Source organism: Crassostrea angulata, chromosome 7 (genome assembly GCF_025612915.1).
Source record: "Crassostrea angulata isolate pt1a10 chromosome 7, ASM2561291v2, whole genome shotgun sequence".
Taxonomy (NCBI): Eukaryota; Metazoa; Mollusca; class Bivalvia; order Ostreida; family Ostreidae; genus Magallana; species Magallana angulata.
The window spans coordinates 39,763,380-39,783,618 of record NC_069117.1 but is presented as its reverse complement, the minus strand read 5'-3'; the positions used below and the strand labels follow the sequence as shown (position 1 = coordinate 39,783,618).

The 20,239-nt window shown below is 33.0% G+C and overlaps 2 protein-coding genes across 2 annotated transcripts; both read right to left on the bottom strand.

Moving 5' to 3' along the window:
* Positions 1-2,204: 2,204 nt before the first annotated feature.
* On the bottom strand, positions 2,205-4,977 carry LOC128157357 (toll-like receptor 13). The gene has a single exon (XM_052819858.1). The coding sequence runs from the start codon at positions 4,685-4,687 to the stop codon at positions 2,555-2,557; it is 2,133 nt and encodes a 710-aa protein (XP_052675818.1). The 5' UTR covers positions 4,688-4,977; the 3' UTR covers positions 2,205-2,554.
* Positions 4,978-10,655: 5,678 nt separating this feature from the next.
* LOC128157256 (toll-like receptor 13) lies at positions 10,656-14,494 on the bottom strand. Its single transcript, XM_052819714.1, has 2 exons — positions 14,435-14,494; positions 10,656-13,037 (listed from the first exon to the last, which is right to left on the bottom strand). The coding sequence occupies exon 2, from the start codon at positions 12,999-13,001 to the stop codon at positions 10,890-10,892; it is 2,112 nt and encodes a 703-aa protein (XP_052675674.1). The 5' UTR covers positions 13,002-13,037; positions 14,435-14,494; the 3' UTR covers positions 10,656-10,889.
* Positions 14,495-20,239: the final 5,745 nt, after the last annotated feature.

Sequence of the window (20,239 nt, the reverse complement as noted above, 5' to 3'; positions counted from 1 at the left end):
TTATAAAGCGTAAACTGCCCCAAACCATTTTATATCGTATAAAACAAATAAATATTGAATTCATTCCTTAAATTAATAGAAGAGCCACTGTGACAGCCACAAGCGTGAAATTTGATTTTCGCTTGTGACGTTGCAGTTTACAGCGTTCAACGTTTGTGACATCATAATAAAACTCGTCAATTTGACCTTTGACTACTTGTTGCACTTAGAGACATTTGAAGATCACAGAATTTAATGGAAAAACACAGTAGAATGTAAATATTATAGCATTGAATCATGATTTTTTGAAGTATACACTCTCATAACTGCCGCTGTGTGTGCATACAAATTGAGTAACGCGCGTTAGCGTGTTATGAAAATTTGTATGCACACACCGCGGCAGTTATGAGAGTGTATACTTCAAAAAATCAAGATTTAATGCTTATATTTACATTTTTTTAACTTCTTGCCTTGTCTGCAAATGTGATTCATGCCTTAAAATTCCTATCTTATTCTAAGGGTAAGTTAATATTAATGGAAGAGCCACAGTAACAGCCATAAGCGTGAACTTTGATTTTCGCTTGTGACGTTGCAGTTTGTAGCGTTCAGCGTTTGTGACGTCATAATAAAAACCGTCAATTTGACCTTTGACTACTTGTTGCATTTAGAGGCATTTGAAGATCACAGAATGTAATGGAAAAACACAGTAGAATGTAAATATACACAATTATTGGCTAATTTATGTCTGTTCAAGCATGTTACAGAGTGTTTTTATTTACAGAATACTGTAAATTCAAAGGTAACTCATTTTTGGAGGGGGGGGGGGGGGGATTCTAATGCAAATACAAAATATATATGAATTGTAATCACACAGTAATTTTGCTTAATGGCGATCTAACTTGCATAAAATATTTTTAATGCATTTACCAGAAATCAGGGACACACAGGTGTGAATAAACTTGGGATCATGTACCGTAATGTCATTTTAACAACCAAGCCATTTTATGATAGCATAATAGAATCAAATAGTGATTCTGTTGTTATTTCCGTAAAGTAATGTATTGAAATTATTTTCAAAAACAAGAGACAAGGATGTGCTCTCAAATTTTGTTTTAAAATACACGAGTTTGCTCATTAATTTTATGATACAATGTATTTACAAAATTAAGCGAATGTTTATTATAATTGCAGATCAATGTAAAAGTGGAAGGGTTTCCACGCTGAATCAATTGAAGTGCATACAATGTATATTGATAGAAGATTCGAAAAAGGTTTTCAGTATATTCAATACCGTTAGAATTTCATAAGAAGTTGACAAAAATTGAAGCTAGTTCGTAATTAGTTGACTAAGTTGAATTAAATATTATTTCTGAAATGAATTGAAAACGAACAACATTGGATAAGAGGAAATTGTATTAAAGGAACTCTAGTATGAGAGCCGGAACAACTTGATTTATAGCTAAACAAGTGAGAGGAGATAGGGGCATATGTCATTTCGTGAGAAATTCTATGCTGGAGCTGCTAATTTATTTCATACGTAGAAAAAATTGGACCCGTTTTTTTTTCTATATATAGTGAATCATGGTTAAATGTTAAATATACATCGGGGCCTATATTTCCGAGGGTGGGGAATCTAGTCCGGGACTATTTTTCTTGTGGGAAAATCTATGCAATAACGCCTGTTTAAAAATCGATACAGCAACACTGGATAGAGATGTCTGTTTTAGGTTATATGCGTGGATCTAGAAAATTGCTCCCTAATCCCCCAACCCCTCTTTTCAGATCCACACATGCATGAGTTCTTTCCCTGTGTTTGACTGGTATGATTCAACATTTTATTCCCAAGGAACCCTATTCACAGACATCTACCTATCGTGGAAAGGATAAGTTGACCTTAATCTTTTTTCTGAGACCTGTGAACACAACCAAGTAGTCTACGTTTTGTCAGTTTTCCATGCGATGTACATTCGTTTGACCTGTTAATTGTTCGTTAACTAATACGATGAAGCCTGTTAATAAAAGTGTTGACGTTTATTATTGCACAGTTGTTACTAGATTTTTGCTCTTTTACTCCAATCATGAACACTTTCTCGGTGGATAGTCAACGATTGCGTGTTGATCGTCCATTGTACGTCTGCAAGCGTTATCCAGTAAATTGCGACTCCGGCATTCTTACAAATTACTAATTTTTTGGGGGGTAAATGTTGGATTGTAGATATTGCTGGTTTTATTCTAAAATCTTTTATTGAATATTTGAGTATATCAAACACTTTTGTCCTAACAAGTCTCGGATGGTTGGAATAACATACGATTTCGAGTTATATATGACTACAAAACTACAAAAGGAGTACATAATCTAGCATACAGACATCTAAACATTTTAATATATACAATAATACAATTACATGCAATGGAAATATTTTTATAAATACTGTTTTTTTTAAGCTACAAAACATACAATTGCTATCTACAATCATTGTTATTACAATGTTTTTCAACATCTCATACGCGTTAATGACAACTTGCGATAGTACTCAGTATTTTGTCGAAAGGAACACAATCGTTATCATTTTCATCAAATAGCAACAGGAGGGTTTCCGAAAGGCTTTTCTATAGCAGCTACAACAATGTCCCAGAACAGCTTGGTAGCGATTTTACCTTTCACCCATGTTGCATACGAACTTTTACGTAACAGATTCTTGATGGTTGACGTCATGTGTTTGTGATCAATGTCACGAAGCATGATGAGGACCACTGCTTCTTTTCCTTGATTTCGGATCCGCTCCTGTGCTTTCTCTAGCTGAAACTGACACCATTCGTCCTGAGCAAAATCGTTAGACATCACAATGATGATTTTCTTACTTTCCTTCATCTTTTCTTCAATTTGATCAGCTTTGCTCTCACCGACATCAAAATCTCTTGAAGGTATGCACAGGTGGAAAGCATACTCGTCTTCTAATGTAGAATACAAAGTCTGGAAAACCCAATGTTCATCAGTTTCACAGCTAACGACATAACAGTCAAACATGTACTCCTCGGAGTTCACCAGTCTCACGTAGCCTTTCCTGCGTAAACGAATCAAGTAGATGATATTTCTGACGGTCGGAAGATGTGTGTATATCACGATGACGACAACCATGCACACAAAAACAACCGATCCTAGAACACTTCCTATCAAAATCCAAGGATTTTTCTCCCGGCAATCTTCTTCGGTGTAATTGAATGAAGCTAACATTTTTTTGTCCCATTCTGGGGGAGATCTACAGACATATCTGCTAGGATAGTGAGGAACTGTTATGTTTTTGCTTTCCTTTAGCCAGTCACGGAACCACAGCTGTTGGCAGGAACATGCTAAAGGATTGTTTGCTAAGTCAATATATTCAAGATTTATTTTAGCTATGAACTCAAGGGAGGTTCTGTTCACAACGGCAATATTGTTTCCAGACAGGTACAGTGTGTTCAGATTTGAAAGTTTGCTAAACATGTCGGGATCCCATCCGTACAAGCTATTACCTTTTAAAATGATAATTCGAAGATCTAGCATTCTATCAAATGTTCCACGTGCAAGATAATTTAAATCACAGCTCTGAAGATTTAACTTTTGCAGTCTGACCAGGTGCCATAAAAGCGTTTTCAAAGTAGAACCATCCGTGATTTGATTGTCGAAAAGAGAAAGATTGTTCATGTTTGGCGTAAACTTAAACAAATCATTATTGTATCGACCTTTGTAAACAAATTTAAACTTTGAAGATCCAAGATTCAATAGTTCAAGAGATGCAGAATGAAAAGCAAAATAATCCAGGAGTCTTAGTTTGACCATATTTTGTAACAAAAGATACTTCAGCACTGGCAAACCAGCAAATGTGTCGTTATGAATACTGCTGATGTCTGAGAATGAGAGAGACAACTTCCAAAGAAATGGCAGACATCTACCGGGAAAATCTTCTCTAGAAACGGATTTCATTGAAGAGCGATCCAAATAGAGAGATCGCAAACGAGGCAAAAAACTTTCTCCATCGCCGTCACAAAACGTGGGAACTTTTTGGATATATGTATTTTGTAAGCTTATTTTAAACATATATTCCATGTTATGAAAATCGATATCACTATGCGATAAGGGATTTTCATCTAAAATCAAGTATTTCAGTCTAGGAATTTTTAGCAGAAGCCGTGTACCGTTGAATGAACGCAAGTTGTTAAAAGAGAGATCGATATAGTAAACATTTGAGCCATTTAGACCATCAAACACGTTGTCAGGTATCCAATCCCATTTGTTGTGCTGCAAAACTAACTTTTCGACGGAACGACTCACATTATGAAGAGCACTGGCAAGAATATTTCCATTAAGTATCTTGTCGTGGGAAATTTGAAGTTTAACGAGATATATCAAATCTTCGAAAGCGTTTGGATCAACATTTTTCATCATATTATTGTCTAGATTGAGTCCTGTGAGATTTAGCCTGGTCATATTGATGAGAGAGTCTCGAGTAAGGTTTGGAAGATAGTTGCCGCTGTACTTGAGCTGTTGAACGTAAGATGGCAGAGTAGGAAAGTAGTTCAGCTGTCTTTTTTTGGACATACATGTGGCAACTTTTTCGGCTCTTTTACACTTGCAATGACCGTCTCCACATCGTTCAGACACAACAAGTCCAACGAGAAAAAGGCACCACAAAAATGTTCTTTTTACGTTCATTGCTCTATATCTCATAGCACCGATACTGTCCCGTCTCTGTAAAATTAAATTGTTATATGGTTTTAATGAAAATATACTTCATGTATAACTCGTCATTGACGCGGAAGTAATAAGCTGAACTTTAGCACTTTGGCGGAAACTATTGTAATATAATCCTCAGAATGATTTGTTCATGAAGTAATTCTTATCAGAGCTCTTATGTCGTATTTAGTGAATGTTTTAAAAGAAAAGAATGTTCGTGGTTTTTTTCCAACAACCTATATATGTCAAAAAATTCTGCAAATTGTATTATTTACAACATCAAACACAAAAAAGTATTGAGTATAATTTTCATATACTGTATATATTTTACAATTTGGTCCGGACTGTAAGATTAACGCCTCAGTTTGAAATATTCATCATCACAAGCTGTCACGTGTTAGATAAAAATTGTGCATGCTGGCAGTGGCCAACGTATTATGAGATTAAAGAAGGAAGAAGACAAAGACATAAAAAAGACAGGTTTTGAGTCAATGGGCCCTTGTGACGAATTGTCTTTCAATTCTTTTTTTGGTCTGATCAGGTGTGAAAAATGGTGATCAATATGTTTATTGGTGTTGTTAACATGTATTTTTTCATAAGGAAAGTGATGATGGAATAAAGAATTTGCCAACGTCATGAGTATTTTTATAACATTCAATTCTGTAGATAAATTTGTTGTTATGTCTCTTCCGCCATGTTCTCTCAATTTCCCCGCACTCTTGCACAAATCTGCAAATACGTGCATCGTTTAGTTATGTCATGTGACCTTTCTCGTCTCATATAGGAGTATATCAGGCAAAATGTCTGTAAGGTTAAGATGCACAAGGGTTACTCTCACGGAGTTTTGAAATTATACAGCACTGGTTGTAAATGCACAAGACTTTATCGACCAATAATTCACGGAATGCAACCACTTTGACGAATAATTAAAAAGTGTACTATGGGTTATCATATTATCCCTCTGTCTTGTTGTTAAATACACATTATAAAATATCTAATTCTGTTAAGTTTTCTTTTTTTAGGGTTAGAGCACACACGACTGTATTCTTATAAAGCGTTTAATTTTTCATCTAGATGATCTGTCCCATGGATGTTATATACTCAGGTGACCGTTACGGCACATGGTCCTCCTTTTAAATGTAGTTCTTTAAGAACAAAATGCAAATAAAGAGACTTTGTGTGAGGAAGCTGCTTCACCTTACAACAAATGAAAATAAACTTATAATTATTAAAAGATGTAATTATAAAAGTTTGATATGTGCCAATCTTAAGGAAAAATCATTACTGTTTCTCTAAAATGTTTTGAAAATTGCTTCGTTTTTTATTTTAACTTATCAATTGTTATCATTCTTTAAATTTAAATTTTACCTAATTTTGAAATATAGTTTCTTAGTATTTTATTTAAAATGATTTTCTTTGCATTTAACCCTGTATCGGAAAACACTTGCATTACCGGTATTACCTGAAAAAAATACTTTCCGTTAAGAAGATGCTTAAATACTTTGTATGTCAAGTTCAATAGACTAATCCAACTGTCCAAAAAAAAAGGCAAAAATATTGTCAAAATTTCTATTGCGATAAGCATTACTTTGAGCTATTTTCCCGATAGATGGACCAGTAAGACTATTTTATGTTCGTAAAGTTAGACTTCTCTGTATGCATTCCCCACCAATGGATTTCACCACACTAAAAACATAACACAAAGATTTCTTAATTTTTTTTGAAAAGGAATTTCATCTATATACAAAAGTAAACACTTACCTAAAATGAGGTACACTAAAAACCTTATAGACATTAACATTGAAATACGTTTTGAACTTCTAAGAAAATGAATAAATCAGTATATCGAATAAATGCTCCTTTAGTTTCAGATGTCATGGTCGTTAAGGAAAAACCAACTTGTCATTAGTGGGAAACGCCTAAATAATTCTTATTTTACATAAAAGGTTGGCAACTGATTATTTGTTTGGTATTTGGAGCGTCGCGTAGGAAAACAGCAATAACAGGAACAAATTTAAATGAATGGTCTTTATCTGACGAATCAAATAAACTAGACACAAATTCAAAGTTGAAATTTGAAAAGAATAGAACAGTTGATGATTTATGATATGCTGCAGCATGCAACAAGATTCGTTGAATACTGGCTACCATTAGGTGTTTGGGCCAGTATATGTAGAGTGCAAGTGGAGTCTTAGTAGGCTTGATGCAAAGGGACGCAGCCGTGGACAAAAAAGTTGACATGTCGACAGCAAATATGTATGTATATGCGACTATGGCAAATATGGGTGTTGATAAAACATGGAACAGATAACAGAGCGGAAAGCGGTATGGAAAGCGAAATACGGAAAATATTATATCAAGTTAATCGCTTAAAATGTATAGACTGGACGGAACGATTTACGTTGTATGATTGATTCATAAATAAATTATTTTATCATTATAACTATGGTTGTTTTATTTTTTATATTATAGTAGTCTGCACATCAATGTGGCACCCCATTGGTGTATTATCTGCTCCATGTTGGCGTGTGCGATGTGACACTGTTGTAAGCATTGTATTGTACATTGTACATTTGTTGTTTGTTGTCTAAATCTTCTCCCCGTTAAGAATTTGAATGGCAAAGTAAGCGAGACAGTATAAACATAATTCATTGAACAGTCAGTAAATTCAAAATTGTTCACAGTAAGGCATGCATACGAGCTCGTAAGAAAACATTTATTAATATGTTTCATGAATTAATATGGGTGTATTGTGTATATTTCAAGCATTGTTACAGTGTATGTCTCATTTTTATTTTTATGTAGTTATATTTTGTTTGCTAACGATTGAAAGGTTACAGCTTGCAAGTGTTGATTTCGGAAATTCACGTACAATTGATTATACAAAACTAGAAGAGAAGAAGAAAAATCGGCTAAAACTATTGATACAGGTTTCTAACGAAGTTTCGATCAAACAAAAGTGCTAGTATTTTATTAATGTAATAAATATTAAATCATATGTAAATCAGATAGGGATTACTCATCGTCATAATACTAAGTATATTCAACGAACCTTTCTCCAATTTGATGTGTAAATAAGAGGGGATTCAACGTTTCTTAAGCAAAATGTTTTGAATCACTTCTCCAATGGGATAGAATGAACCATAGGTTCAATGTTTTTCATTTTTTGGTAGATCAAATATCAATTGACAACAATTTTGATATATTTATGTATCCATCTATTCCATGTACATTCATGTATATCGTTCTTTTGTATGCCATTTGGTAGACCTTTTAACTGGGCATCTTTTGTAAGATATACCATTTTAAACTATCATGAATCACTATCGTTACCAACTATCATTGGTTTCCCAATGTTTTAAATATTTAAAAATGACGGATTAAAATTTATTTTCTTCTTTTTCTTTTTGAACATGCTAGTGAGAACTGCTAAGCTGACATGATGACGCTTATAACAAGTCAAATTTTAGTTTTATTTTTTGATCCATGTAAAGCTTTATCTATAAACAGTAATTAATCAATAAATTTAATATAAAATGCCAACTCATCTGTCTGTCCGTCCGTCCGTCCGTCCGTCCGTCCGTCTCTCTCTCTCTCTCTCTCTCTCTCTCTCTCTCTTTCTCATAGGCACAAGTAACTTTCGCAATAAGACTGTTTTAAGTCATAAAAAATGCCCTCGTTTATAATTGTGCTAACACATTCTAAATGATAAATACTAACTCAAGCTCCTTACATCAATTATAAAATATGAAACATATCTCTAAATTTGAATTAATGCTGTAAACTTTCCCCATTTGGTGTCATGTCAATTGGAAAAACGGCATTTCAAGGACGAATGAAAAGTGTGTTCACAAGGGTTATTTAAGTTGGTATGGGACACCAGTCGATACAGATATGGATAAAAGTACATTATAATCCAAATACTTACATCGGTTTAGAATATTCAATTTTTACAATATTTGTCCAAGAATGTGTGTTTAAAAAATTTCGAGTACTAAAGTAAATTATAAAAGCCCTCTTCTGATTTGAACTCATGACTTACAGCTCTAACCCATTGCACTGCGCTGTTTAGTAATATTTTGGGAAAGAAAATATTAATAAAATTATACATGATATTATTATTTATTTTGATAGGATATGGTGCTGCCCCATACCACCCTAAAGATGATGAGATAATACATGTAATTTCCTTGCCACTAAGTGATGGCAGCCTAATACTAAGGATGGTTGGCAGGGAAGTACTTGTAAACGTTATGAACGAATGCAATCAACACGTCTGATGATGACTTTAAATACACTTTAAACCCTGTTCAAAGGTCCCTACAAGAAAGAAGTAAAAAGAACTTGGGCAAATAAATGACAAAATTTGGATTTGTCTGTAAAAATGTAATGTATATGATTAAGATTTTGACTCGTTTGATTTCATTTTTTTTTTTACTTAATGATGCAATTAAATGGCAAAAGTTTTTTGGACACAAATTTATGATCCTATTTCTCTGCAAATAGCGTTTATATATATATATATATATATATATATTTCTTCAACACATTCAACAATAATGTACTGTTTATTAACTTTATTTACAATTACAAATTAAAAAACACACAAAATCTACATAAAAACTTGAATCCGCTGCTCTTTTAAAATATTTCAATACTTACTAAAAAAGTTACTCTCACTAGTAAAGATCTAAATGAGGTATAATTTTAATTCAGCCTTACTCAGGTCTTTAATACCCTGGTAATCAAAGCTTCACTCACTGAAACAATTATACAAACTGTGAAAATCTGTAAACCAAGAAACCTGTCCAACGGTAATTAAAATAGAGAAAATGTGTATGCATTTAACGCTAATTATAGATATTTTCTAAAACTTACCATGTAAAATGTATTCTCATCTGAGTAACCGAATATTAGTTTATACTATCCGATATTTTCATCGTTCGGCGGTTAACCGAAAAAGTCTACTTAAAGTGTTTAAGAGTCCAAGAGTAGGTAGGAGAAGTAGGCAATAAAGAATTTAAGCAAAGTAACGTCCAGTCCTCCAGCGAAGATAGACAAATTATAACCGAGGGGAAAAAAGTAAAACAGCAAAGGCCATGGATAAAAAATATAACTATAAAAAACGAGACTGATAAAATATGGATGAAATACGAGAGGTTTGGGGGACAATTACCAGTTAGACTTGGTCGAAAAAAGAGAAGACAAGAAATTTTGGGGATCAGAAAGAGGAATCTGAAACAAAAACATAAATACAACAGAAGAAGTAAATAAAAAAAACCACAATGTTTGTCTGTATCCTTTGCATGTTTTGAAGTAATGACGTACTACAGAGAAAATTTAGCGAACAAGATACTTCCTTACTTACAGATAAAAGTTGCTTGGGCGTCAACTCTTCAGTAAAGTATAAATACATTATAGTATCATTTGTAACTAATTATAAACTTAATGAGTTCATTCCTTAAGAGTACTTGACGGTCGTGACCATTTTAACGCTATGATAATCTACTTAGACGAAATGTTCAACTTTAAACCTTAAATATGTGGATTTTTCCTCATATAAATAATTGTTTCTGACCAAAAACATCATATTAAAAATTTAAGTTAGATATGATTGGTAATGTTTTGACCACTAACCTTCTCAAAGTCAATTATCAATATTTTACTGTAGTACATCTCGTGAATAAAACAGTGTTTAAAATACTTTCCCAATAACTTTCTACGTTATTAGTTACAACGTTGATAACATAATTTTGCAATGCAGGCAGTATTGCACAGTGATGTATTTTAAAGTACAATTTATACTTATCGTACTTATGATTTATTTATTGTACGATTTTTTATATTTATCGTACGTATTTATTTATCGACCACGTATTTATCCAATGGATTACCTATACTTTTCAATCAAGATCAAGGAGGTTCTGGAATGGATAGGTATTAAGACAGATAATGATTTGAATATGTTTTGGTTATTTTTTTTTATTTTTCAGAGTACTCATGAATTAATTATTATGCAATAAGATACTCTACAAAAATGAATTTCATTTTCACAACAATACTGCTACAGTTAATACTGAGAATGTTCCATTGTCCTTTTTGTAATAAAATATTTCATAACAAATAAGTGTAAGTGACAATTTCAGTAAGTCTCTTCTGTGTTGAATGGAGACCCGGTGATCGGCACCGACTTTCGTCAAACAGCAATTGGTGGATTACCAAAAGGTTTTTCTATAGCAGCAACAACAATGTCCCAGAACAGCTTACTGACAATTTTACCTTTCACCCAAGTAGCATACGAACTTTTACGTAACAAATTCTTGATGGTTGATGTCATATGTTTATGATCAATATCGTGCAGCATGATTGACACAACAGCTTCTTTTCCTTGGTTTCGGATCCTCTCCTGTGCTTTCTCTAGCTGAAACTGACACCATTCGTCATGAGCAAAATCGTTTGACATCACAATGATGATTTTCTTACTTTCCCTCATTTTTTCTTCAATCTGATCAGATATACTTGCACCGATGTCAAAATCTCTTGTAGGTATACACAAACGATAAGAATGTTTAACCTCTAAAGTAGAAGACAGAGTTTGGAACACCCATTGTTCATCAGTTTCACAGCTAACGACATAACAGTCAAACATGTACTCCTCGGAGTTCACCAGTCTCACGTAGCCTTTCCTGCGTAAACGAATCAAGTAGATGATATTTCTGACGGTCGGAAGATGTCTGTATATGATGATGACGACAACCATGCACACAAAAACCACCGATCCTAGAACACTTCCTATCAAAATCCAGGGATTTTTCTCCCGACAATCTTCTTCGGTGTAATTGAATGAAGCTACCAAAGTCTTGTCCCATTTAGGGGGAGATCTACAGACATATCTGTTCGGATAAAAGGCAACTGTAATATTTTTGACTGTTTTTAACCAGTCACGGAACCAAAGCTGTTGGCAGGAACATGCAAACGGATTGTCTGATAAATCAATAAATTTGAGATTAATTTTGCCGATAAACGCAAGAGAAGTCCTGTTAACAACGGCAACACTGTTCCCTGATAAATACAGGGCTCTTAAATTGAAAAGTTTGTTAAACATGGTTGGATCCCACCCGTACAAGCTGTTGCCTTTTAAGATAATTGTTCGAAGATCTGGCATTCTATCGAATGTTCCACGTGCAAGATAATTTATCCCACATCCTTGGAGATTCAACTTCTGCAACTTAATCAAGTTCCACAAAAGTGTTTTCAGAGTAGATCCATCAGAAATCTGATTGTCGAATAGCTCAATATTTGTTATGTTTGGCGCAAACTTTAACAAATCATTATTGTATCGACCTTTGTTGTCAAATTTAAATTTTGACGACCCAAATTTGAACGATTGAAGAGAAGCAGAGCGAAACGCGAAATATTCTAAGCGTCTGAGCCTCACCACATTTTGTAACATAAGAGTCTGAAGTACTGGCATATTCGAAAACGTGTCATTTTGTATCACGGTGATGCCTGTAAATGAAAGTGACAATTTCCAAAGATCGGGCAGACAAATAAAATCGTTTCGAGAGATGGACCGTAAAGAAGAATGGTCCAAATTAAGAGATCGCATGCGAGGCAGAAGACTTTCCCCATTGTCATCACAAAATGTGGGAACGTTTTGTATGAATGTATATTGTAAGCTTAATTTAAATATATGTTCCATGTTATGGAAATCTGTATCACTGTCCAATATGGGGTTTCCATCCAAAATCAAGTATTTAAGATTTGGAATATTTCGAAAAATCCTCAAACCGTTGAATGAATGCAGGTTGTTAAAAGACAAGTCGATGTAATGAATGTTTGAATCTTTTAGACCATCAAAGATGTTGTCCGGTATCGAATTCCATTTGTTGTGGTTTAATACTAACTTTTTAACAGTACGACTCACATTATGGAGAACTTGTGCAACAATACTGACATTGAGTATCTTGTCATGAGAAATTTGAAGTTTAACCAGAGTTGTCAAATTCTCAAAGGCATCTGGATCAACTTTGAACATCACATTATCTTCTAAATAGAGTTGTTCAAGATTGATCATGGTCAAATTAGTCATTAAGTCACGGGTAAGGTGGGGTAGATAGTTGCCACTGTATCTGAGCTGTTTTACGTAAGTGGGCAATGAAGGAAAGTAATTTAATTGCCTCCTTCTAGACATACACGTGGCAACTTTTCGAGCCTTCGAACACTTGCAATATCCATCCCCACATCGTTCAGAAACAACAAGTTGCAGAAGGATAAAAGACAACAAAACTGTTATTTTCACTTCCATCGCTGTTCGTTACATGTTCCTGAATTTGTACTGTATCTGTAAATAAATCTCGATTAGTTATGGTACAGCTGGTCAATTTGAAACAAAAAGATTGAGATAAGAATTATAACTAATTATAATTGTGCGGAAATGACAAGTTGAAGGAAAGTACGTTAACGGAAATAAGGACTGTCTTCGAATGATTTGTTAAATGCATTATTGTATACTCATCCTTGGAGTGTAGGAAAGGGCGGATAGATACAGAGTAAATAAACCTCGACAAATAGTTTCCTTATTATGCGCTGAAAGTCTGTTGATCTATCTCTATTTAATTTCAATTAATTAAGATATACTGATGTGCACAATACAGTAAATACATTTACTGGAAATCTAACAACATGAGAAAAAGGGATTTTATCTATTAAAAAAGTAAATAGAAAACAAACTGCTAAGAAACAAGAAAATTAATGAAAACACAAGTAAAACCAGTTTACATATATGTACATAGTTTTAACTAAAAATCCTCTTCCATATAATTTCATATCTTTATTCAGACTGTACTTTAGTATCTCATTGCTAAAAAAAATTCAAATTACGGATACACACTAGTCTGTATTGTATTATAGATTTTGGACGTGCTCTTTTTACAGTGCTATGAAATTGTTGATGATATTTCCATTGTTTATTATATTATTACGCTTGTTAAATAATGAATTTAAGTGTTCAGCCTTGCTTTTAGGCAGAAAAAACTCAATTGTTTGCAATGGACAAGAATCAAGTTACAAGTAATTCTGTCAATTTTGTAACACAATATACTATTTTATTTGATACTTCACGGTATGTTGACTCTTCATCGGGTTTAAAACATTGACCCTTATAAGACAGTATGGTTCAAGAAAAAAATTCATTAATCATTTGAAAGCGATGAACTTGAGATTTTGTTTTTAAGATTGTCTTTAAATAGGTTATTGAATCTCATTTAAAAACCTCCAAATAATTCCGTGGTTTAACTGACCGAAAGGCGAGAGGTTATTACTTTATTCTATTAATAGATTTCATGTCATTCTTCTGTTTTCTCAACTTCCTCATTTCTTTCCTTCCTATGAGTAGTTAGTTATTCATCAAATTTAAATCAATAAACGAACAACAACCCCCACCCCCCCCACCCCTCTTGTCGTCCAATTGATAGGAATTATATTGTAGAAATACTTGTTGTGATTCTTACAGAGGTTGGAAAGAACACCACCTGTCAGACCCCACCCACAAACAAGGTTGATGAACGATACAAAGATTGGATAGCTACAAAAGGGGGAATTAATAAAGGCAAAACAATCAAGTATCGTTAAAGATGATTGGAAACGGGAAGATTGAAAATATTGTCTGATCGGTTTAATTTTTGTCCATTATAGAACAGAATTTATACTATAATGATATACATGTAGATATATACTCACCAAGGCTTCGCTGCACTGTACATAGAAATACTAGGCGACTTTAAACTTACTTAGCGTACAATTGAAATGAAATTGAAAAGGATGTTTTGGGGCTATGATTACGTTAGGCTTTTAAAAGAAAAAGAGACTAGCGACAACTTACCATGGGGAAAAAGTAGACGATCTCTTCATGACAATATCAAGTTGATAAGCTTCATGCACACTGGGTTTAAAACATCCTGTCTATATTCTGGTTCATATGTACACGTTTACAGTATATGTAAGCCAACTAGAAAGCATGACACATTTTTTTAATTATATATTTTTCATGTGTATATATGAATTTAATATTCTGCCTTTAGGCAAGTTGGAAGTAATGTATTAAACAGGAAGTCTTTAAAAAAGCACAATCCAGAAATCAAGTCATATCAATACATTTTAAAAAATGCAAATGGGGTTTGATAGATATGTTTATTAAAAAAAAAAGGCTAAAGCATCGAATTATATAGCAGTGTGACTGCCAGTCCATACTGCAAATTGAAAACGGAAAAATGAAGTTCTAGAAAAAAAATAGTACTAGTAAAATTACGTTAAAGACTTCTCCTGTACAGTACTTTCTTAGATATCACCCCCTCCCCCTCTCCCCTTTCCTCGGAAGAATACCATTATAATGAGTGAAATAAAATTCTTGTTATAATGTTATTCATTATAGGAAAATAATATGTGTTTCATTGTAAATGTCGTAGCTAAAAAAAGTTAACCTCATGAACTGACAAAGGAAACCAGTAACTGCAATATAATAAGATGTAGATAAATTCTTAACACTGGTACGTGGAATGGATGTAGCTGAAATTTAAGAAAGAGGGGATGGTGCTGGTTGTTCGTACATCAGCCTCTTGCGTACTTAGTGGTAATTTGATGATCACTTTCTCCATGAAAAGAATTGAAGTAATTAACATGATGATGCACTTTTGAAAAGCCTGGTATATACCGGTATATTTAGATGCTCATTCGACCTTGACACACGGCAATACTTTTTGTTATTGTGAAAAAAGATTTGAAGATGACTTTTCGAAGTAGCATCAAATGGGAGGGTTGGGGGGGGGGGGGGGAGGGGGGGGTGCAGGGATGTCTGTCCTCCTCAGTATTGATGAATATGAAGGCATTTGTTTAATATAGTTTATATGCATGTTCTCGTATATATCACTCATTTTCATTTATCGTAATAACAATGCTATATCTTGTAATAACAGTTGTAAGTTTTGTATTGTATAGTTTTTCTATTTAATGGTAAAGACCTAGTAAGTTGACAGAACTTTTGTCCGAACCATTTGTGTGTGTGTGTGTGTGTGTGTGTGTGTGTGTGTGTGCGTGTGTGTGTGTGTGTGTGTGTGTATATATATATATATAGATATGAAGGTAGCGACATTGCAGAAAAAATACATAACCCGCGTTAGCGGGTTATGTAAATTATTTCTGCATTGATCGCTACCTTCATAACCTGAATGAATCATCAAAGAAAGCATTTTATTGTTTATATCAATATCTTTCTTTTAGCTAATTGATAAATTGATTATGAAAAGTAAGTAAAATTCACTAAATTACTGTAAATGTACGTAAGTACGTTAGCTAAAAGAAACAGCCAAATCGTCTCCTGTGAGACTTTGAGTCTGACATCGTTATGATTATTTCGTGCAGTCCGTGATTTTTTTCTAGGTCACTGTAGGTTTGGACCAATCGATAAACAGGGCGTGTCTATATCTGTCCTGTCAGTTTCTTATCAGTTTCAGCAGCTGTAGATTTCGACCAATCGATAAACGGGGCGTGTAGATTTCAGTCTGGCTGTTTCTATAGAGCTACGAATTAACTATAGGTTTCCGTAAGAAATAGAGGGAATAATACTTATATACTAATATATATATATATATATAATGTATATATATAATAATATATATACTATATATATATATATATATATATATATATATATATATATATATATATATATATATATATATATATATATATATATATATATATATCATACTTGTAGTGTATATAACCTGTGTGATAATCCTTTGCTATATCAAACGGGTGACGTTTTATCAAATACTTCCGGTCCGTACTAATTTTGACACAGGCCCTCGCTTCAACGCTTCAGTGACCTATTTTCGAAGATTTGCTAGTACTTTCAACATAACTATATCTACTACAAAAAGTGATATAAAATGGATTTTGTCAAAGACTTTAATTACTTACAAATATGAAAAAAAAACAACCCACATAACTGCGTAGCATAGGCGTCGGAACCCGGTCCTCCCCCCCCCCCCCCAACTCTTTTTGCAAAGTTACACATAACCCGTAACCGTAACCAAAAGACCTTTTTTCTTGTTTGTCAAGATTTTTTTTATAAGTTTAGCCCCCTTCAAACTTTCAATTTGCTTTGTGTAGTTTATAAAACTGCAAATTACGTATCATGGAGTTCATCCTGACGACGCGATTGAAACTGAGCGTAACACGTTACTGGTTGTGTTTATATACAAGAACTTACCGAAAAAATGTTTCATAATACCAGTAAGCATCCTTATTCACTTTTTCAATCCCGAATCATAAGGCTGGTGTTTGTTTTATAAAACATCAACAACTGTTCCTCATTCGAGTCAATTCTAACTAATGAGCATTTGCAACTTTGTGTAACGTTATGTCAACAAACTTTATTATTCAAGTCTTCGAATCAGTATTTTCATTTAATCCAATGAATAAGCTCTAAGAAAAATTATTTAGAGCTAAAAAATTATTTCAAGGTTTATTTCAGTGAAACTTTACATTAAAACAGTTAGATTTATCTCAGAAATGACGTACTAAATTGTATTGTGCAAGGTCACAATAACCGCATAACACAACGTTGCATCATCGTTAAAATATTTGAAAAAAAAATAATTAAGGGACTGTCTCAAAAGCTTCATAATATAAATGAAATTGTATGAGATAAATAGAACATCTATAATTGTGTGATTTTATATTTGCTTTATCCAACTCGTTGTTATGGTTATATTCGCTCGGCAAGCCTCGCAAATATATACCATTTCAACTCGTTAGATAAAGCAAATATAAAATCATACAATATAGGCTCTCTCTCTCTCTCTCTCTCTCTCTCTCTCTCTCTCTCTCTCTCTCTCTCTCTGTTCAGACAAGAAGGCATTAAACTAGGATGTGCATGTCTTTGTATTGTACTTGAAGAAGTCCATGTGCAACTTCATGGTTTGAGCGAAAACATTTAATTGATTAATTGTATTGATGTCTAAATTGTTTGTTCCCGTTTTGCACACATTTGAAAATTTGGTATCGAAAAAATGTGTGCGAAACGGGAATTTGACCAGCTGAGATAATTGCTTAATTGCTATAGTCTATATCACAATTCCTGCGAGGGCATAAATAAAACATATCTACTCGCAATTGATATTTACATGTTTTTTATGTTACAATATAACTTGCATAAAAGCACATTTACATATAATAATTTACACCCTTATTCATGAATTTGATTTCAAACATCAATTTGGTCATGAACAATTTCATTATATTTTTTAAACAAGAAAGCTTAAGATTATTGCAAAAATGTTGAATATGTAGCGCCTTTGTTTAACTTACTGCCTATAGGAAGTACATGCTAAAGGTTTGAAGAGAAAATATCATATGTTAATATTTAATTATTGCTTTTGCTGACACAAATGGAAGAAATGTGTCTCGTGAAAACGCTGCTAAATATTTTTCATTTATGTTGTGTTATATCTTCAATAATCGAAGAAAATAGACAAACTGTATGATGATAAATCGGCAATTTTATATGCTTCAAAAGATTATTTCACAAAACCTATCAAATGTAGACCTAATTCCTGCATTTTCAACCTTTTTCAGTTTGAGGCATATCGAATCAATATTAAGATATTATTTTTGTCAGATTGTTTATGTATTTAACCTCTTATTTGATAAACTAGAAAGTGGCCCGCCATATACTAAAGCGGTGATGTCATAAGAACTACTGTCAAGGTCGCTACTTCAAAGATTCAAATATTTTGTGATAAAGATCTGTTTCTTTCATGATATTCTTTCTGTTGATACCAAACAATCAATTATAAACATGCGTTTTACATAATTTGCAACTCAATTGTAAAAAGAGACATGGAGTAACCTATGACTGTCTCTGTAGTGTTCCCCTTCATCATATAATTATCCATTGAATCAGCTTCCTATTGGCTCTGGGCCATTAATTTTTCCTAATTCAGTTGGTTTCATATTTAAGGTGCATGGACAAAAATGTAAAAGTCAATTTATCTAATCTAATCATTATTTTTTTGATCAGACTTTTTAAATATATCATTATCTTTATTTTATCAAACGAAAAAAAAAATGGTGATAGTTATTAGTTATTAGACCTAAAACACAACAAAATATCTGTATTCTTCTTGTTTTATCATTAAGGCGCTGATAAAACAAAGGTAAAAATCCAGGTAAAATCTTTGACAGAAAGCAGACTATAATTGCTATCACAACACAAATCACACCTATTGTTCTATACCCAATTAGCAAATGTGTGCAAAACGGGAACACACCGTCTAAATATGAGAGCGTTTGCTATTATTTCAATAATAATAATTATCATGAGCTAAAGCGACAGATGTCGGAAGCGAAATGATTGACTTGAAATGTGATTATACATAATTTATGTACAGTGTTTTAGATAATTAAATCAATTATGTTCAGTAATTGGTGTAATTGTATCCGAGGTGAGCAAAACTTATTTGTGAGCGATTGATACAAATTGTCACTCAAAAAAAGCTGATTCTAAAATCATGTAAAAGTATATCAAACAATATAGTTAATTCTAAATTAAAATATATCGTTTTGAATTACAATTATTTCACGAAAAACAAAAAAAATAAATAAAAAAAAATAAAAATACTAAATACATGTACAGGAAAATTATACTAGATACATGTATATAAAAAAGAAATCAAATCATAAAATACATAAATTATTGATACATTTAAATCACACAATTAATTGCCTTTTAAAGGAAAAATTCCTTAAGAAGTATTACTATATCAAACAATTGTCTTTAAATTAACTCAATTATTATCTTCACAGAATGTAAATGAATAAATGAATTGGGAAATTTATTACAAGCGCGGATCTAGAGGGGGATTAGGGCGGTCCGGACCCCCTGTAAAATTCAATTTTCCTTAAATTACATTATGAAAATAACAAAAAAGTGTCTAGGACCCCCCCCCCCCCCGGGCAAACTGAAATAACCGTCGGACCCCCCCCCCCCCCCCCTTGAAAAAAAATTTCTGGATCCGCGCATGTATTATTCATATGCATGTTTACGAATATTAATAATGCTTTTGTCATCAGAAAACTTCATATGTAAGCTTGCTTTCTTTCGACTGACCTGTTTATTTTTGTTTATTAAACATCAATTGTCTTGTACGTATGAACTGTATATATAGCTGTTGACTAATAAACAACACAAACGCGTTTGTTATTCTTAACACAAATTCGTATTTTAAAAGGACCAGAGGAAAATTAATTTTCAAACTTAAATTACGTAATGTTATTTACTATGATGATTATTAAAAGTTTGTATATGTCTTTTAAAATTTCATCATTGATTTATTAAAACCTCAAGCCCATTTTGGAAAATGGGTTTCATTTACAAACAGTATGTAAATGAGTAGACAAGAACCTCTTTTCAAATCACTATACTTGTACACTGCGATTTTCGGTGTCTTTTGAAATGACAAACATGCACTGATAATTTCGGTC